This window comes from Anser anser, assembly GCF_964211835.1.
Source record: "Anser anser genome assembly, chromosome: 2".
NCBI lineage: Eukaryota > Metazoa > Chordata > Aves > Anseriformes > Anatidae > Anser > Anser anser.
The window spans coordinates 51,539,953-51,558,697 of record NC_139721.1 but is presented as its reverse complement, the minus strand read 5'-3'; the positions used below and the strand labels follow the sequence as shown (position 1 = coordinate 51,558,697).

Here is an 18,745-nt window from a genome sequence, read left to right as displayed (position 1 = left end):
ATGAAAGCTACTGAAACAGAGCACAGAGATATTTGTATCTACAACAACAACAGCTTCTTTCCAAATTCAATCATTGGGCTTGAGATTATGTAATATCTGAATAGCTGATTCCTTCTGATACTTAGAAACCATACAAAATTAGGTCATCAACAGCAGCCAAGGTTGAGCACATTGAGACAGAAAAGAGTTTTCATTCTACCTTAGAGGGTTTTGGAGTGCCGACTACTGGCATGGAATCCCTATCATCAAAATATGAAGGGAAGACAAACATGTGCACTTCTGCTGATAGAAGCAGAACTTCACCTAGCAAGGAAGGCAACACAGTATGTGGAAGAATGCTGAAGTCTTCCAATGGATAGCAATGACTTACAAATATTTAGAGACCTTTGAGGAGATACAACCACAGCCTCTAACCAAGATTCAGGCATTGTTCTGGGAAGATGACTTATGACGCTCTTGAATTGGCTAATGTGATTATTGCTTTCAACATACATTTTATCTGTTTTGACAGTAACAGTAAACAATTTGTTTCCTCTTAATTCGTTTGGAAAAGAGTAAGGTGCAAGATTCCCTGGAATGCTTCATTTGTAAAAAGTAAAATCTCAAAGCTTTACCTATCTCTGGAAAGGGGCATGACTTTTTGTCTTCCATATAGAACAGAAACAATTCTACCTTCTTTTCTGCATTTTATCTGGGTTAAGACTTACAGTATTACTGAGTAGTAAACAATCTGCTAAGGATCTTGGGGTGGCCGAACACCATCTTATCAGGCATAAGCTTTAGAAAAAGAATCAATTGCACTGTTGCTATGAAAGCTGAAAGGCTGCAACCAAGTTGAAAGGGGCACCCCTATTATTGATCTAGCATCCAGCAGACGATAACCCATCAGTGACTATGCCAAGGACATAAAAACTAGAGAGAAACCACAAGCACTGGTAGCAGTGAACAATATGCACTTTCCTAAAAGTGCTGCTAATGAGAAGTGTCTATCTACTGCTAGTTTTCTCAAATCTTTCAGAAAGGTAAGGAGTTTTAATTCTGTACATTTGTAGCTAACTAGTAATCTAAGGGAGCAATGTCAAGATTTTTAAAATTCCTTATTGAGCTCTGTGTGGGTTAATTTATAACACGTCTATCTACTATATGCTTCCTCTGTGAGAAGCACCATGTAGGTGAATGCGACGTGTATTTCTTTTCTGGAGGTACAAATACGCAACACAAAGCGTCTTGTTTTGATAATGTTTCAAGGGTTTCATGTGTTTGAACTACACTCATTACTAAGCATTTCTCAGAATGAGCAGGGTCAGAAACACACCTTCTGCTTGGCATAAATTTTTCAGTAATCCTCATTTTTTGGAGAATTTCATTTTGTAACCTTGGACTAGCTGCTGAGAAAGCTCTGTTCTGTTAAAAGCAAAACTATATCCTTATTCTGGAGAGTCTTCTTTTGCTACAACCGTCAAACTCAGCATCACAAGGCTTTGGAATCTTGAGTGCCTTTAAGGTAAAGACTGAGACTTTAGTAAAGATTCGAAATGTCTTGCCTAAATACAATTCCAGTTGAGATGTACTGCAGTTTTCTGAATTAGTTGCAATTTCTCAGATGGAAATCTTCATATATACATACATTACATTGCTGTACCATATCTGAGAAGCTAAAAAGACTGAGTAAATGAAGGTTGAATCAACTGCTTTTCCCATTTTTTTTCTTGGCTGAGTATGACACAGGGATTTACAGATGGAAGTACATTTACGCTGTGTATCAGAACCTTGGATTTAAGCCTCAGCTAACCTGCTCCCCAGGAAAACAAAGTGTTAAAGACCTAATGGTAGGATACAGCAGTCACGGCCAAGGTCTTGAAAACAACATAGATTCCCAAGGATAACAAATTTGACATCTGGCCTCCTGGTCTCTATTATGTGCCTTTTGAAAGGAAGAAGAGCCACAGTTGAGAGGCAGCTTGGGAAACTCCCTTATCATCTCTGACAGTGCTGCCACTCAGATGGTCCTGGAATCTTGCCATAGCTGAGCTGCAGCAGCATCTGCTCCTCTGATGCAGGAACCAGATCAGCTGTGCAACAGTGGTACCTGCTGCATGCAGTTGATCTTAAGGTCTGTTTTCTAAAAACAGAAGGGAAGTCTAAAAACAGGAGGCAAGAGCTTGAAGCAACAGCCAACACCACAACTATTCAACTGATCCTGTAGCATGCCTGACAACAGTAGATGTGGCAATCAGCAAGCAGCTTTTCATGAACTCTAATTCTCCTGCTGGTTATCTAAGACACTATCTAGACTATGTGACCGAAGGAAAGACCACTAAGCCACCAAGGCCAAACTCACGGTTCAAGACTAACAGTTACAGAAGGTGCTTAATCAGAGTTAATTAAGTCTACTTTTTCCAGCCAGCAATTCTACAGCAGTTGAACATTATGCTGAAAATAACTAAGGAATGTTAATAGACAACTAAGAAGCTTGAGTGGAATATACTGTCCTTGCATTGCTAGCATTTCTCATCATGTATTCTAATATATTACCTTAGACTCTTTCCTTTTCTCAGATTAAACAAGTGTCACATACATTTTGGGAAGAATACAATCCTCACACTCATCACAACATGCTAATATCTTTTAACATTTCATAGCATTGCATTGTACTAATTCTTTAACAGATTGTTATAAAAACTAAAACTGTATTTTGTACAATATTCTGCATCGGTAATTATAAAATAAATGCTGCTGTACCTGAAATAAAAGAAGCCATCTTCCTTGTCATCCTTCACTTTACTACAGCTAAATGTTGTAACCTGAAAAGATGCAAAAAATTTAATATAACATACTTGAAAGTTTAAGTACCTTACTTGTAATATGCTGTCAATCTTAATAATTCGTAATACTGACATCATAGTAATTCAATGAGATCACCTACAATTTAGATGCTAGTTTCATATTTTTAATCCTGGGACTCTGCAAAAAAGGGTGTCAAGTTTTAATAATCTCCTTGCTATTACTTTGCTCCTGCAGAGCAGTAGCATTTCTGTACTTACTATAGTATTGACATTTGAATAGTCCAACAAGTTGTAACAGGGCAGATTGTTAAAAAAAAAAATATGATTGATATGTATTGCTAGTTATTTAAAATCTAGAACAGGATATTGACCTAAGTCAAAAACAGGAAAGCCCCCCACTACAAAAACGTTTGTCGTATGCTAACATTTTGATATCCATGTTGAAAAAGTGTTTTGACAACTTACATCAATTGGTATCCTAGTTCCACTGCCCTGTCCTTCCCACATTTTCATAGAAATACGTGCTGGATTAATATTTTTGATAATATTGTCGTCTTCAGAAAGAACACTAACCATAAAATCTGCAGAATGAAAGAAAGCAATTTTTCTGGATTATTTTTTATTCAAAATTAAGATGACAAACCTTGATGAATTTCTCGTTCTCTTTCCTACCTGGAAGAAAAACACACGAAACCCGCGTTTCAAATAGAATCCAAACAACAAGAAATATGAAACCATGCATGGAAATGCATCTCTCCCTAGACCTGTAACTAGATCAGGTAACAATCCTTACACAGGAAAAAAAAAAAAAACACCTACTTTATACAATGACTGCTTAAAAAAAAAAAAAACTCAAAAATTCACGTCTGCCTTTTCCAGGTTATTGTCCTTAACAAAAGCAAACCAGATTGTTTCTTGCTCTCAGGAAAGAACAACCACTAAGCTAAATAAGTAGTCAATTTCTTCCTCCAAGGACAGGAAATCCAGATCTCCCTCTTCCTTCACAAGTGCTTTAGCCATTGAACTGCTGGATAAAAAGGCACAGTAGTTGGTCAGAGACTGTACCAAGACCACTATAATTTTCTACACCTATTAGCCACATTGTAATAAAAAAGACTCAGGCCATGAACCTTAATCTTAGCTTTGCTACTTCTTACTGCCTAGTACCACAGACTTTTAATCTGTTATAACTATATGGATGTTTCACTCCTCCATTTACTATTGACTGATTCTGTGGTCAAAATACTGGCAGTTTTAAATCCCAACCTGAAAAATTTAGCTTTCCCTATACATTCCACAGGAAATTTAGCAGTCTGAAGGAAATGAAATCCAAACAAGATTTGGAAAAAAAAGCTACCCTTCCTCTAGCTGAAAATGTGAACTGAACACTTTGACACTATGGCTATGGGGAGCTTTCAAGCACATAATTGAAGCTGCATTGTTCAAGTAGAAATGAAATTTGCACTTTAAGGAAGGATTGTGCTTTGACGTGCATAAAAAAATTATGCATGATTTCCTCCAAGATTACAGTGCCTGCTCCCTGGTGTACCTGAATTCACCAGTAAATCTAATATTTAGGATGCTAATTAAATATCAAACTGTTAGTAAGGATTTTACTATCTAATTTCACAATCAAAATTTAATATCACATTGTAAAATGTTGTCTCCTAAAATTATCTTTTTCTCCTCTTCTCTCAAAACCTGGATTATTTATACAGCATATGCTACATTTGAAAAATATTTTATTTATAATATTAATGGTAACTTCTCTATTATACTTAAATCTTCAAGCACTGTAGATTCAGGGAAGTTTGAAAAGCACACTCTTCCATGTTGTCCATAAAGTGGAAGTCTCTTTCAAGGTAGCTTCAATTTCCGTTATAACAATGAAAGACATCAAGAAGTAAGCGTGACAGTTATCTTCACTCACACGCTGCTCTTTTTTATTGTCTCATGAAAGCAGCCAACTTACAAGTACACAAACCTCTGCTTACAGTTAAAGTTTTAGATGTAGAAATATATTAGTAGCAAGAGACTTGATCTCCTTGAAGAGAAGAAAAGAGTGGGAAATAGAGGTCACAAGTCTGCATGTGCCCAGGAAAATTACACAACACACACACACACACATATACAGACATAAAATGCACTATAAATAAAAATAAATAATAAAATGATAAAATAATAAAAAATAAAAGTGAAAGAATTAAGAACTATTAGTACAAGCAGAGAAAATCAAGGGACTTTGGGAAACAGGCAGATAAGGGACCATAAAATCTGTCCTCTAGCTGTCTTGTTCTGAGCTGCAAACTAGAGCTTTAAACCTAGGATAGTTTAGAACTTCAGAACACAAGGAGATGGCCATGGTGAAAAGTAAAAACAAAAATGCCTCAAATTCATACTCAGAAGAAAAGCTACGCTTCCTGACTTGATTCAACAGAATCAGGGCAATGTTATCTATATAATACTACCATTTTATAGTAATACACATTAAAGTACAGCAATCTATTCACCACCAATTATTATACACTCAGGAGACAGGTATTAAATGTATACAAATGTGGTGCTTAAGACTAATGTATTCATTAAAAATGGAAAATATTTCATTTTTCTTTGTCCTGTAGTATAGGGAAAAAACAGCCAGAGGATGCTTCTTCATTAGGCAAAACTAAAACACTTTGTGAATTTAGTCAAGATAATTTCTGCATGAAGAGTATTTTAAAGCACAAAAATCTTGTTCCATAAAACACCAGCCGATCAAGTTATGACAGTATAATTACCCTTGATTACGAACCTTCTTCAGTCATACCAGCAGCACATACTTTAAATAATAATAATAAAAACATCACTGTTCTGAAAGACAGGTGGTTACAATGGTATAAAAGATGTGTAGAATGAGTTTGTTTTAGTTTCTGAACTCATAAAATGAAACAATCTCAAGTTTATTTTAATGCCTGCTGTCAATTACAAGCTGCTTTTGCATCAATTGATTCCTGTTTTGCACCTTCAATTTTAAGAGAAGGTATGAATACTATTCAGTGTAGGAAATTTGTCAGTATTTACTTCTTCAAATAGGTATAAAACTCATCTACTGAAGATTCAGATGTGATGCACACGCATACTTTCCAAGGATGGGATCAAAAGGAAAATTATTAGGTTGGAAACTACTTTACCCTCATTTTCAGGAGACAAATATTTAATCTAATTTCTCACAGCAAAATTTGAGGCTTCATCACTTGGCTCAGAAGCCTACAGCAGGTTTCCCAAATATAAAGTGTTGTTTTTATAATTCCAGTAAACTGTTAAAAACATCTTTTTTGCCTTCCTTAATATGGTATTATATTTTAAACAACAGAATCTACTTGCTTTCTCTTTAACTTTAGAGAGGACTTCAGCTTTCTGAATAACATCTTTGTATCGTAGTTTCATATTGCAAATTGGGTTATTACAAACTAAAAAGGATTTTTTTTTTGAAGATGGGCTAATAAATTCATATAAATTCACTGGCAAAATCAAGAACAATATCTCCCATAGTTTTCTTAGAGAAGACCTCTCACCTGAAATAGCTGAATTAGTTAATATAGTTCCCTTAATCATGCCAAAGTTTCCTTATGAAAGGCATGAGTTTCAAATTCTTTTTTGCTTTTAGCAAAAGACGTTTTCACACTGTCATACCTTGCTCTTCATTGTCTGTTTTCTTTATTGTGAATATCACTGGACGTAAAACATGAGACTTTTTTTTGTTTGTTTTATGACTCATCAACCTTAGTTTGAAGGCAAAGATCATCCTTTCATATGGGAATACATCAGGAGAGAAAAGTATTTTGGACTGTCTCTGGTGTACTCGTTTTGGTTCACTTTTGGTTCCTCTTGCCTTACAGATGGCATATAATTTCAAAGCTACCTCCTTTGTTACCATTAACCTCAAAATCAGATGAGGGAAAAAATGCAATACCAAGCTCAGATCATCTTTTGGGAATCAAAACCTGAAATATGGCATTTCACTATGGATAAAGAAGAGGTTCTCTACTTTTACTATTTACAGACAGATAAAACAAGAGGTTTTTTTTAAGTGCTTTCATAGAAAATGTGCAAGTCTTTTCTCTCCAAACGTTATAGAGGCATCTTAGATATGGCTTTTACAAAAAACTGAGACATGCAGACACACAGACAGACACAAAATAAGAAACAACACCAGGAGAATCACCAAAATAGTTCTCATGGGTTTACAAAACTTTTGAGTGACTTGTTTCCACCAAAGAATCCTTATACTTACCAGGGAAGGTACCTCCTGCTGGAAAAGAAGCATTTTTGTCATATTTAACATTCAAGCGGACAGGTTTCTCAGGATCAGGCAGGACATTTAATGTAATTATTGGACAATCTAATGTGATCTTGTTGTATGAAGCTTTAACCTGTAAAATGTGCTCTCCCCTGAAACATACAGAAATCATAAAAACCATTATAAAATACCTCTTCTGAAAAGGCAATTTTCAACATACATCAAATCGGAATCATGTACATGAAAGCATAAAAAAACAAAATCTGAAAAGAACTTCAAGTTATCAGTAGTAAAGGGAAGAAAAAACATAAGTGTTAATGCAAAGCTAGAAACACTTGAATGAAGTAAAATAATAGTTTTAATATCTTAAGATATTAGTTTATTAAATTTAATTTCAAATATTTCATTAGTTTGATCATTTCATTGCTTATCTTTAAAATGCTAGCAACTGCAGCTTTATGTTTCAGAAGACAGTAAAGCGGAAAGCAAGCATAACTAACTGAAATGCTGTCTGAGGAGCATTCTGCTTTGACAATTTCCAAAGAGTGAATTTGTGTACAATTCACATCTAGCAAAGTGCATTACAAGTACATAACGACTCCGCTGCACTGCTATATAATAACCCATTTTTTAAAGTATTAAGAACTAGAAATTTATGTTTTTTAAACAGAACTGGGATTAACACATTTGACTAAACAGTGACTGTACTCCCCAGCCAGTTTTGATCATGCTATAAAAAGTAGGGTGTTACCACTGAACACACCTGTTTCTAACCTCCAGTAATATATTGATAACTAATATTTACCATCCATCAAGATGTGAGCATTACAAACACACTGAGCACCATCAATAGCATTTAAAATATTTTCTTCCAAATGTAAAACAACATTATAGAAAAAATCCTGTAGATATGAATACGAAAATATTAACTGGCATAAAATACTTCAAAAATTTAAGAACAAGTACTTAGTGCTAGCTTCTAAACTACCTAAAGCCAACCTAGTCTTGTAAGAAAAGCTCCTATGAGCTAAGCATTACTAATTTTTAATCAGTATTTCTCTTCTGGGTTAGTGTTTTTTTTTAAAAAAAGTACTTGTAACAAAACAGTCAATACACTTTTCTCATGATATACATAAGACCTCTCTACAACAGGCAGATTAACCTCTATTTCTTGTCTCGTCAGCCAGTAAAGAATCTTCAAAACACAAAAAAGTACTAGATTTAATTGGTACCAGTGATATTTTAGATTTTTGGATGAAATATTATCTATAATTACACAAAACTATCTCAATTTTTGCTTTATAAAAGCATGCTTACGAATTCTCATTCTTGAGAATTTACTGCAAAAATGAAAACCAAAAATGTAGCCTTCAGCTCATTTCCGTAAGAAAACAAGGTTTAGGCAATACATTTCCAGCTGAAACTAGCCAGTTGATTCAAAAGTTAACTGAAAGGATGGAGGGACTGAAGTTCTAAAAGGCCAGAAAGAATGTGTAGGGTAGCTGGAATTACAACTGAGGAAATGGAAATGCAGAACAGAAATCATATCACTACAGCTTCCGAGAAAATGCTAGGTGGCTAGAAGAAAGAGCCTGCAGTCATAGAACCACAGAATATCCCGAATTGGAAGGGACCCACAAGGATCACTGAGTCCAACTCCTAGCTCCACACAGGACTACCCCAAAAATCACCCTAGATGTCTGAGAGAGTTGTCCAAACACTTCTTGAACTCCAGCAGGCTCAGTGCCATGACCACTGTCCTGGGGAGCCCGTCCCAGTGCCTCTGCATGAAGAACCTTTCCCCAACACCCAGCCTGACCCTCCCCTGTCCCAGCCCCATGCCGTTCCCTCGGGTCCTGTCGCTGTCCCCAGAGAGCAGAGCTCAGCGCCTGCCCCTCTGCTCCCCTCGTGAGGGAGCTGCAGGCCGCCATGAGGCCTCCCCTCAGCCTGCTCTGCTCTGGGCTGAGCAAACCAAGGGGCCTCAGCCGCTCCTCATACATCTTGTCCTCCAGACCCTTCCCCATCTTTGTAGCCATCTTCTCCTCTGAAGAAAAAGCAACTTTTCTGATCAGTAACACAGGTGTACTATCCACTTCAAAAATAATCACATATAAACCCCAAACTAGATATAGCTTGTTCTGAATCATGCCTAACCAGCAAGACAAAACAGTAAGATGCAGGAAAACACTCTAGTGTCATCAGGTGGGCCTTAGGGATACAGGAACTGGGTAGCAGAACTGTGAACAGAAAGAGGAATAATGGATTTGAAAAGACAGATGGGACATACGAGTGCAAAGGGGAGACGGGGAGACTGACATGAAGAAGCAGGAGGTGCAGGACACAAAGCCGCAGGAAATGAAGCTTCATTAGCTCTGTTGCAAGTAAGAAAATATTTTTGGTTTTGGATTATTTTTTTTCCTCAAATTCTTTAGGACAATTTATCTACTCCTTTAAAACACTGGTTAGCACCCAGAGTAAGTGGAATTTCAACACTTCTGAAACACGTTCCTATTTTAAAAGCATTACGTCTAGTTCTGGTCACCCAAAGGCTATATATTTCAAACATTTTAAATGGTACCATGTACACTAGGTACAGGTTGGCAATTATAGGCTGTGTTTTATCATGACCGGAAATCCTAGAATTCAGGAAATTAGAGCAGCAGCTTTTCAGAAGACCAAAGAAAAAGCTATTCAATTTTATTTAGTTACGCACTTAATTTCTTAAAGTTCACTAACTGGCCTTCCACCGGCATCTAAATAATAAATGTTTGACCTCAGCTGTAGATGAATTCCTTGTAGGTACTTTATGAAATGCGCAGCTTAAATACATCTAGCAAGCGACATTTCAGAATTCAGTTTTTCCACATAGTTTTCACTACTTACCTAGGTGCATGAATACTAATAACTCCCAGGTTAGCCCTACCATTTTCATCTGTTTTATGTAGCTGGTTTGAAGAAACAATCTGTCAAAAAAAATATTTTTTTTATTCTTTCAATGACACAGAAGTAGTATCAAGTCTTAAAATAAAATGTATACCTCATTTGCCTACATACTGTCTTTCCATTTGAGCAACAGTTGCTTTGAATTTTTGCACTCTAAATTAGGGAAAGATACACTCTTAAGAATATGATATTAAGAGGTTTCAGAATTTTCTCTGCCAGTTTTTGAAGACAATCACTTTATCTAAACTAGGATATTTTTGTTCATTAACATGTTTAAATATTTTACAAATGTTATTTCTTTAACTGCTACTGATAACGTCACCCATAATACCTGCTAATCTATTTTCAGATTTTAAAACCTTCTACAAACTGTTTGATCCCTCTCAGTGTTTTTCTAGCCTGCACAGAGATTCCTGGGTAGAAAAAATTACAGAATGATATAAACTAAAACATCTGTGTCTATCCTCCCTTTTCCCAATCCCGTCAAACTGCCAAAAGGATTGCTAGACAACCTAGAGAAAAATGTTATGACAACTACCTCATTAATCAAAACTTAACAACAAACAAAAACTAACCTCTATACCAAAAGAAACTGCATTTAACCGAACACTAATAATGATAGTTAACTTCTTGTCAGCATTGTTTTAGAAAAACAGCACAAATGCCTTACACGTCTCCTGTTTACCTCATACATTAAATAGGTTTGGCTAAAAGTACTTTGAAGTCAATGGGACTTCTGCTTTCAAGAAATTCTGGCTGAATCTCGTTGTTATAAAATAACTCCCCTTTACTCGCTGGTGTTCTTCAAAGTGCATTTTTCTGTGTGCTCTCTGTCTTTGCCACACTTACTCTCCCAGCACTGAAAGTGAAATCTTATGATTGGCAGTACCATTAAGTTACACTTGTCCTTGCAAATTAAATGGCAGAGAAGCTATCACTTCACTTTCCCCATGAATCAGAAACTTTTGAAATTATTGCTGCCAGGATAGGAGATGCAGAATGCCTGTCCTCTGAGAGAAACAGGTGAACACTAACATGTTCTTTAAGTAGAAGCTACTTTTTTTGAAAATGTGCATGCACACACACGTGTACACGCTATCTTAGCCTTACCTAAGAAATACCTTGTCAGTGTATCAGAAGAACCTCAGATAGGAGCTTTAAAGTTTAGAGGACAGCAAAGGAAGCCATGGATATATTCTGAGTTCTCGTATAATGAATTCCTCTCTAAAGAGGGAAATCAACTTTTTACATCAATGATGTAACACAACAATATCATGCAAAAGATTGTCCTTATCTGAACAGCATTTGGCATTAAATTGCTTTCCCTTTGCTATTTCAGCACAAATTTCAGAAGACTACATGTCTAGTGCCCACTTACACAAAAACAGTACTTTCAGAATATGTGAAGTAGGCAATCTTCTTCCAAAATTATTTTCTTTTCCAAATCTCATGTCAATAATTTACATGAATGAAACTACTTTAGCAAAAAAAAAAAAAAAAAGTGAAAGTTGACTGATAATGGATCAGCTATGGAAGCATGAATTTATCCAACCATTTCCCCACAGAAAGGCAATGGCAAAAAAATGTGTGCTCAATGGTTTAAGAGGCAGGCAGCACCGTAAAGATATTGTGATTTTCTAGAAAAGCTAAGAAAATTGCCATATATTTAATATACTTTTCTGAAAACTATATTCAGCTAACAGAATGATTCATATTTGAAATCACTGTACATTACAGAATAGAAATTTTAATTTTCACAGAAACTGGTGATTTGTTCATTTCCACTGTTGGGTGCCCATACGAGTTTGGAGAGTTTCTGTTCAGCCATACTCATTCAGTTCTGGACCTATAGCATACAGAATGGAGTACAGAAAATGCATGCTGCAACCACATAATACCAGGTTTAGGAGTCTTAGAGGATGGGATGTGAAATATAGACAGACGGCTTATTTGAGAATTTCGGTTCCTAGAAACTTCTCGTTTCCTTTGGGAGACCGCACATACAAACTATTTGAAATGCCAAGGAAAGACAGTTCTCTGAAGAGGTTCTCAAAGATAATCATGAAATGGATCTGATGTCTGTTGAGCAAATATGCAGCTAGTTGCTCTACTAATGTATAAGAGTATCACTCAGAAATGGTACTGCTGTTGCTAAACTCCAGGAGAGTGCATTGTAACAGATGCATTAGAACAACGATTGACCTTGGCTTTCATTTTCTCCTCAGCACATTCAGCTGGGATGAAGACCGTTTCTAAGACATGTTGCTGGTCCTCCCTGGAGAAAGGCACAATGTCTGAATGTCTGAGCATACCACCACAATGTCTCTCTGCTTAGATACAGTGTTACGGTCAAGGTATGTTTTCTCAAGAAAAACCTAGCTAGAAGCCTCAGGGAGCTGCAGCTGCCATCATAAATGCAGCAGAAGGGACAAACAAAAAAAAAATCACAAACTATGAGGCAAGCTTCTATGGCAAGATATTTAAAAGAGCCAGAAGAAAAACTTTCAAGATGTAAAGAAATTTCCTAGATAATAATAAAAAATATAATAAAAACCAACAACGAAAATAAGTAATAGTAGTATAACTAAACTGGGGAGAAGGTTGAGGCTGTGGAATAGTTCTTGAGGGGTAAATAAAAGAAAGTCCCTGGCTGTTGCGTATTTTTAGAGAAATAATATTTTGAGACAAATTTATGGCAAGCATGAATAAAAAGAGACCAGGGCCAGCCCTGCATGAAAAAGGTCGTGTCCAGAGATGCATGAATATATCTGTATTGATAACATACAAATTAAATATAACAGTTGCTGCATCAACAGTTAGGAAAATTTGACAGTTTGGCATTTTTTCCCCCAATAATTTGAAATAAAATGTTAATTCATTAAGTATTCTGTCAAACTCCTTTCTTTGTATAGACCAATGTGCGGGCCATCTGACACTTATACCTCACTCACAAATAGCATACTAACTGCTTAACTCTGGGTTAGATATTGCATCCTCATTGTTTTAATTTGGTTTATAGAACGCTCTTCTCAGAGATAATTAGGTGGGGTGGAGACCTGCTGAATAGGTGCTGAATGTGTAGGCCACTAGCCATACATTCATTAACCATGAACAAAGAACCACAAGATAAAAATGATTTGGTTGCCCCTTTGGAACATAACGTTATTATTATTCAGTAAGTTACCTCAGATAAATTGGGGGATACACACAGAATTTGCAGAAGGGTTGAGTAGAAGATCAAGAATGTATACTAAATACACTTGGATACTGCACTACAGGAGTTCTGTTATATTTATGATTGCTATAATAAAAGGGAGCTGAGAAATCTGTCCTGGGAACTCTTTACGTTATTAATTGAAATTAGTATTATGTGAGATTAATTATTCTTTTGTACCCTTACAATACCTTATTCACTTTTCCAAAAATGTCTTGGTAATTAAGAAGAAAATGTAGACATGACAACGCAAATCTGTGTCGTGTGGACAAAATATCATATAATAAGGCCTATGCTTACCTTTAGGTTGCTACTCTTTGAAAGGCTGATTTTGACATTGGGTTCAGAACACGGATTTCCCCACTGATCACACAGTTGAAGGACAAGGGGCTTTTGCAACTCTCTGCCATTAATCACTGCAACAGGCTGGAAGATAAACAGACGTATTGTTCTATTCTGTTGTAGGTATATTAGACATTCGTAGCAGATCAGGAATACCCAAAGTGATAGCATCTGCTTTTTCCATGCTGTTTGCCTCCTGTAACAGCTACACTATGTCAGAATTGTAGAACTCCTGGAAGGTATTTCCAGAGTTCTCCCATGTACATTCTTGTCATTATAAAACACACTGTTTGATTCAATTTTATGTGTTACTCATGTTGATGTAACTCAAAGTAAGGACAGTAAGGACATGCTTCTGAAGAGCCTCATCAAACAGTTTCCTTGTTGCATAAGGAGTGAAAGGACTGAAACTTTTTGTCTTCTCATAGACCATGATAGCTTTCCAGAGAGTAAAAATAGTTACTATATTCCATGAGCCTTTTGTTTCCCCATTCTCATCAGTAGTTTCCTTCTCCGTTTTCCCAACACTCTAATCTTTTTACCTCCTTCCACTCTCCTATTTTGCTTTCTGTTGCAACTTAATATTTTCACTTGAACAGCCAAAGTAGACATTGAAAGATCGAAAAACCCAAATAAACAGACAAGCGGGATGGTTCCAAAAATCTCTATCCTTTCTATTTGATAAAGTATCATACACTCATCCCCACTTTATGACTTTAAATAATTCTAAAACGGTAAGTAAATTTGTGGTTGTCTTCCTATATCCTAAACATCAAAAATAACAATAACAGATAAAGAAGAGATGAGCTGCCAACCATTTCTACCATTAAAGACATAATCTTTGGCAAACAGCAGTGGAAGATCCAGCCCACAGTAAAACTGCTGCACCAAGGAAAAGCAAAATGAATGAACTGTAGAAAGGCAAATGGGACAGGAAAAACAATTAAAGGGATAATCAAGGAATACAGCGTTATGAACAGACACGAGTTCATTCTAAAATAAATTTACTTTTAAAGGTAATGTAGTTATTGTATGAAAAATCCTTCACATTTACTGTCCTATTTGAAGCACGTCTATATAATCAGGCTGCAAAATACTTACTTGATTTTGCTTGTGTTGTCCTGAACAACACAAGAAGTGTCTCTAGAGATGTCATAATCTCACAATTTTCAGAATCATCATCATAAGAAGTCAGTGTTTTCTTTCATCTTTGCATCCTGTGCTCCAAAAGCTCAGGAAATAAAGGACCTGCTAACCAGTCACCTCTTTGTTTTTTTCCCCAAACAAAAAACGTCTGACTTACCTTTTCGAGCTCTGGCCAATCCACAATTTGCAGTTTAGCAGGGGATCCTGCAATTAAATTTACTCTGAGAAAGTCAGAAAATTCACGCCAAGCAAAGCACAGTTCTTTGCTTCCAAGTAAACAGGATTTAAATCGAATTCCTTTGACTCTCATTGTTAAGGTACTTTCCTATTGAGAAATAAAAATAAAATTGTATCAAGAACAGACAAAGGGAATTATACTTTAATTTTTTTTTTTCAATATGGTATTTTAATATTTGGACCTACTAGACACTGTTTGCTATTTTTACTGTGAGACTGTAAACGAACAGTTAAATACAGGTTCTACTCTTTTTGCTAAATTTAAATAGACTTGTGTAAGAAATGATCAATTTCAAACTTGAGCATTTCCCAGAAGCCTGTTTTTCAATGTAAAAGTTATGTGTAACTTAGTTATATCCATCATTTTAAAAGCTGTAGGATACATTTTAAATTTAACTACAGCAGACGATATTATTAGTTCTACGTGGTTCTTCAAAAGATCATAAAATCAACTACACCACTATAAAAAAAAAAAAAGAAAAAAGGAAAAAAAGCCTAAAGAGAAGTTAGAAGAAGAGATATAGAAGAAGAGACTAGAAACAAAGCAAACTAGACCCAAGCATAAAGTGACCTCACTGCCATGGCGTATAGCTGCAGCAGTGATAAGGTTTTTAACAGATGCTGCTATATTCCTTAGAACAGGATCATATTATTTTAATGCTATCTTCTCATAGCTTACCACCTAGAGTTTAATTTGATTGCCTTTCTTCCATTTTGGCTCAATTCTGTGAGACTGAATACGACGAATTACCACAAGTAGGCCACAGAGAAATAAACTATATGACATCTTATAAATACCTGCCAAGTTATTTGTAAATTTGATTTATCAAGTCCAGGCCCAGAAACTCCTAGGGAATTTACACACGCAGATGTCACTGTCTGAACTTGATTTCCATACTGATCTGTAATCATTACATCTGTTAAAAAGATGATTTATTTAAATGATTATTAAGATCATTACACCAGCAGTTGCTTTAATGAAACATTATAGAATATATAGAATATAAATGTATACAACATACACACAAAATAGAGAAAATTTGCATAAGTATCACAGAATCACAGAACAGCTGAGGTGGGAAGGGACCTCTGCAGGTCATCTGGTCTAACTGCCTGCTCAAATAGGGCTATTCAGAGCAGATTGCCCAGGGCCACGTCCAGGCAGCTGGTGAAGATGTCCACACTGGGAAACTCCACGACTCTCTGGACATCTTGTGCTGGTGCTCCATCACCTGCACAGTATATATATATATATATTTTATTTTTAAAAAGCCTTTCTATTCAGAGGGAATCTCTTGTGTTTCTGTTTGTACTCCCTGCTTCTTGTCCTGTCACTAGGCACCACTGAAAAGAGCCTGGCTCCATTTTCTTTACATCCTCTCCTTCCAGGTATTTATATACCTTGGTAACATCCCCTCCCCCATGCATCATAATAGGGTATCAAAAATGTACCTATCTAGCCAAATTAACCAAATATTTGTGCTTCCCACTTTCTTTTTGAGATTACTTCTTGATATAAAGTTAGAAGAAAAAAAATCTTAAGATAGAAGCTGATTATTGACCTGTAAGACAGTTTGTACTGTGTGCTTTTCTCTCCTCACAGAAAATCTTTAATAGCTCTAAATACCATAATATTTTTTAATTTCTAGAAGTTATTTAAAATCTCATGTTTATTAGAAGTAATTGACATTCAGAATTGTTAAAGCACTGCACACTATCTGAAGAAGAAGAAAAACACTCAAGTGATTTTTCACCAGCAGCATAAATACCAAAATAAAAAAGAAAACAACAAAACGAAAAGGCAGTTTTGAAGCATTTAAGTATTTTTATTCTCACAAGGCCTGGAGCAGCCATGTGTAGAAACTGAAGGCAAATGAGAAGACTGATCCCTAACATGGTAGTCTTTTTAGGATAAATTCTTAACTTCAAAATATCTTATTTTGAAGACCATGCCTTTGAAATAATCTGACTGCTGTTTTTGCCTTTAGGATTTTAGAATATACAAACTAAAGAAAATCTTATGAACTATTCGAACTCTGTGTGATGAATGTCCTAATGTACAAACGTGGAGGCAAATTTTACTGGAGAGTAACTCCAGAATTGTGATACGGCAGTTACAGAAATCATCCATGCATGAATGAGAATGTAAATACATTTTATGTTATAATAGTAGAACACAATTCACTGTTCATGGCATCTGTATACATAACAAATATAATATATCATATACATAATAAACTGTAAAGAAATAGAAATGTATTTTACAACAAAGTGAAGAATATGCAAATACTCACCAATGTCACTTTGTAGTTCTTCACCCAACTGCAATGTATTTGGTCCTTTTAATTTGCATTTAATGTGTCTGGGTTCATCAGGAAGTGGTCTAAACATAGGAAAATTTATTTATAATCATTTTCATGAAGGTAATGATTTAAAACACTAGCATACGTGACAAAGGATGCATCAGAATCACCCATTTGTAACTGGATTTTTTGTTTTTTAATTTTGTCCTTGCATATATTTAGAGGATCAAATCTGGTGTGCACAAACTTTACATTGTAGCTTTCACCTCAAATTTATCAGATGCAGCTTATCAGACACTGCCTACATAATAAGACAACACTGCTATAGAATTTTACTTTATTCATATTAACTTGCCTACCAGTATTTTACCACAGATCAGACCCATAACCAGATAAATCAGAATTCAAGGCTGGACTATTTTACATCCTGAAAAAAACATCCCCAAAGTAACATACAATTGTCTACATATACTAATGTTACTGTAAGACATTAATATTAACATTCATCCTGATATATACATGCAAAAATATCTCAGTCTCACTATGAAAATACTTGCTGATTTCTTAAGGACTTGATTACAACTAATGTAGTTTAAAATTTTTAGTCAGTTTTTCTTTAAAGCAAAATAAAAACAGAGAAAAAAATACAGTTACAAAAATTATGGAAAAGATAAACAACCTTAAAAAAAACACAAAACCACAACAAATAGATTTCCATTTCCTCTTTTGCTATGTTAAAACAATAGTCAACAGCCTAAATTATGCCTCAAAAGTCTCCTCAAAATACATTAAAATAGTCCTAGAATTTTCCTTGGTTTACTTGATGAAGGTTAACATACACAATGTGTTGGGTCCCCCAGAATTTGTTATCTGACAACTTGTAAGTTATTTGAGACTTCAGTTATCCAACACATTGGTTTTGACTCCTTTTGTGTGTTTTAAGCTAAAAATTACATTGAGATCTTCAAAAATCGTATCAGAATGACCTCCAGTTAATTTTTACAACTATAACAGAATAACCTCTCAATAAGATTTTCCTCGTCTGAGACTGCTTTCCCACCATGACAAGCAAAAACGTGCAACAAAATTAAATAATCCACTCTTCTATTTCCTTTCAAGAAGAGAAGTACTAATTCAGCCTGATTTTCTGCTCTTCATAAAAGAAAACAGAAAACAGTACTTGACTAAAACCTTTTCTGTCTTTAACAATGCTGCATCATAGGTAGTTTACAAGCATTAAACTCTGAGTATTTTAAAGAATCTTAATACTTTAGATTGGTCATATATATATATATGTTTTAAAAGCAGCTCTGTGAAATGTCTAATTGCTGCAAATTTACCCCGGCATCAGCATGTTGTAAACTAATTACTGAGTTTTAACCTACTAAGAATGCAAGAAATACACCGAAGTAATTACAGTCATTTAGAATTAGATTAATCTCAACACATTTTATAAAGACACAGCAGACAAAGCTAGTTGCCTAGATTTACTAAG

General features: G+C 35.4%; 1 protein-coding gene across 2 annotated transcripts in view; it reads right to left on the bottom strand.

The window, feature by feature from the left end:
* SMCHD1 (structural maintenance of chromosomes flexible hinge domain containing 1) overlaps positions 1-18,745 on the bottom strand; it is an 83,369-nt gene that overhangs the window by 20,767 nt on the left and 43,857 nt on the right. For both annotated transcript variants that reach the window (XM_083823952.1, XM_083823953.1), the window contains exons 27-34: positions 17,242-17,330; positions 15,746-15,864; positions 14,868-15,035; positions 13,523-13,648; positions 9,949-10,028; positions 7,060-7,217; positions 3,252-3,367; positions 2,743-2,804 (exon numbers count right to left, since the gene is read on the bottom strand). In XM_083823952.1, coding sequence (XP_083680078.1) covers positions 2,743-2,804; positions 3,252-3,367; positions 7,060-7,217; positions 9,949-10,028; positions 13,523-13,648; positions 14,868-15,035; positions 15,746-15,864; positions 17,242-17,330 — 918 coding nt within the window. The remainder of the gene's footprint in view (positions 1-2,742; positions 2,805-3,251; positions 3,368-7,059; positions 7,218-9,948; positions 10,029-13,522; positions 13,649-14,867; positions 15,036-15,745; positions 15,865-17,241; positions 17,331-18,745) is intronic.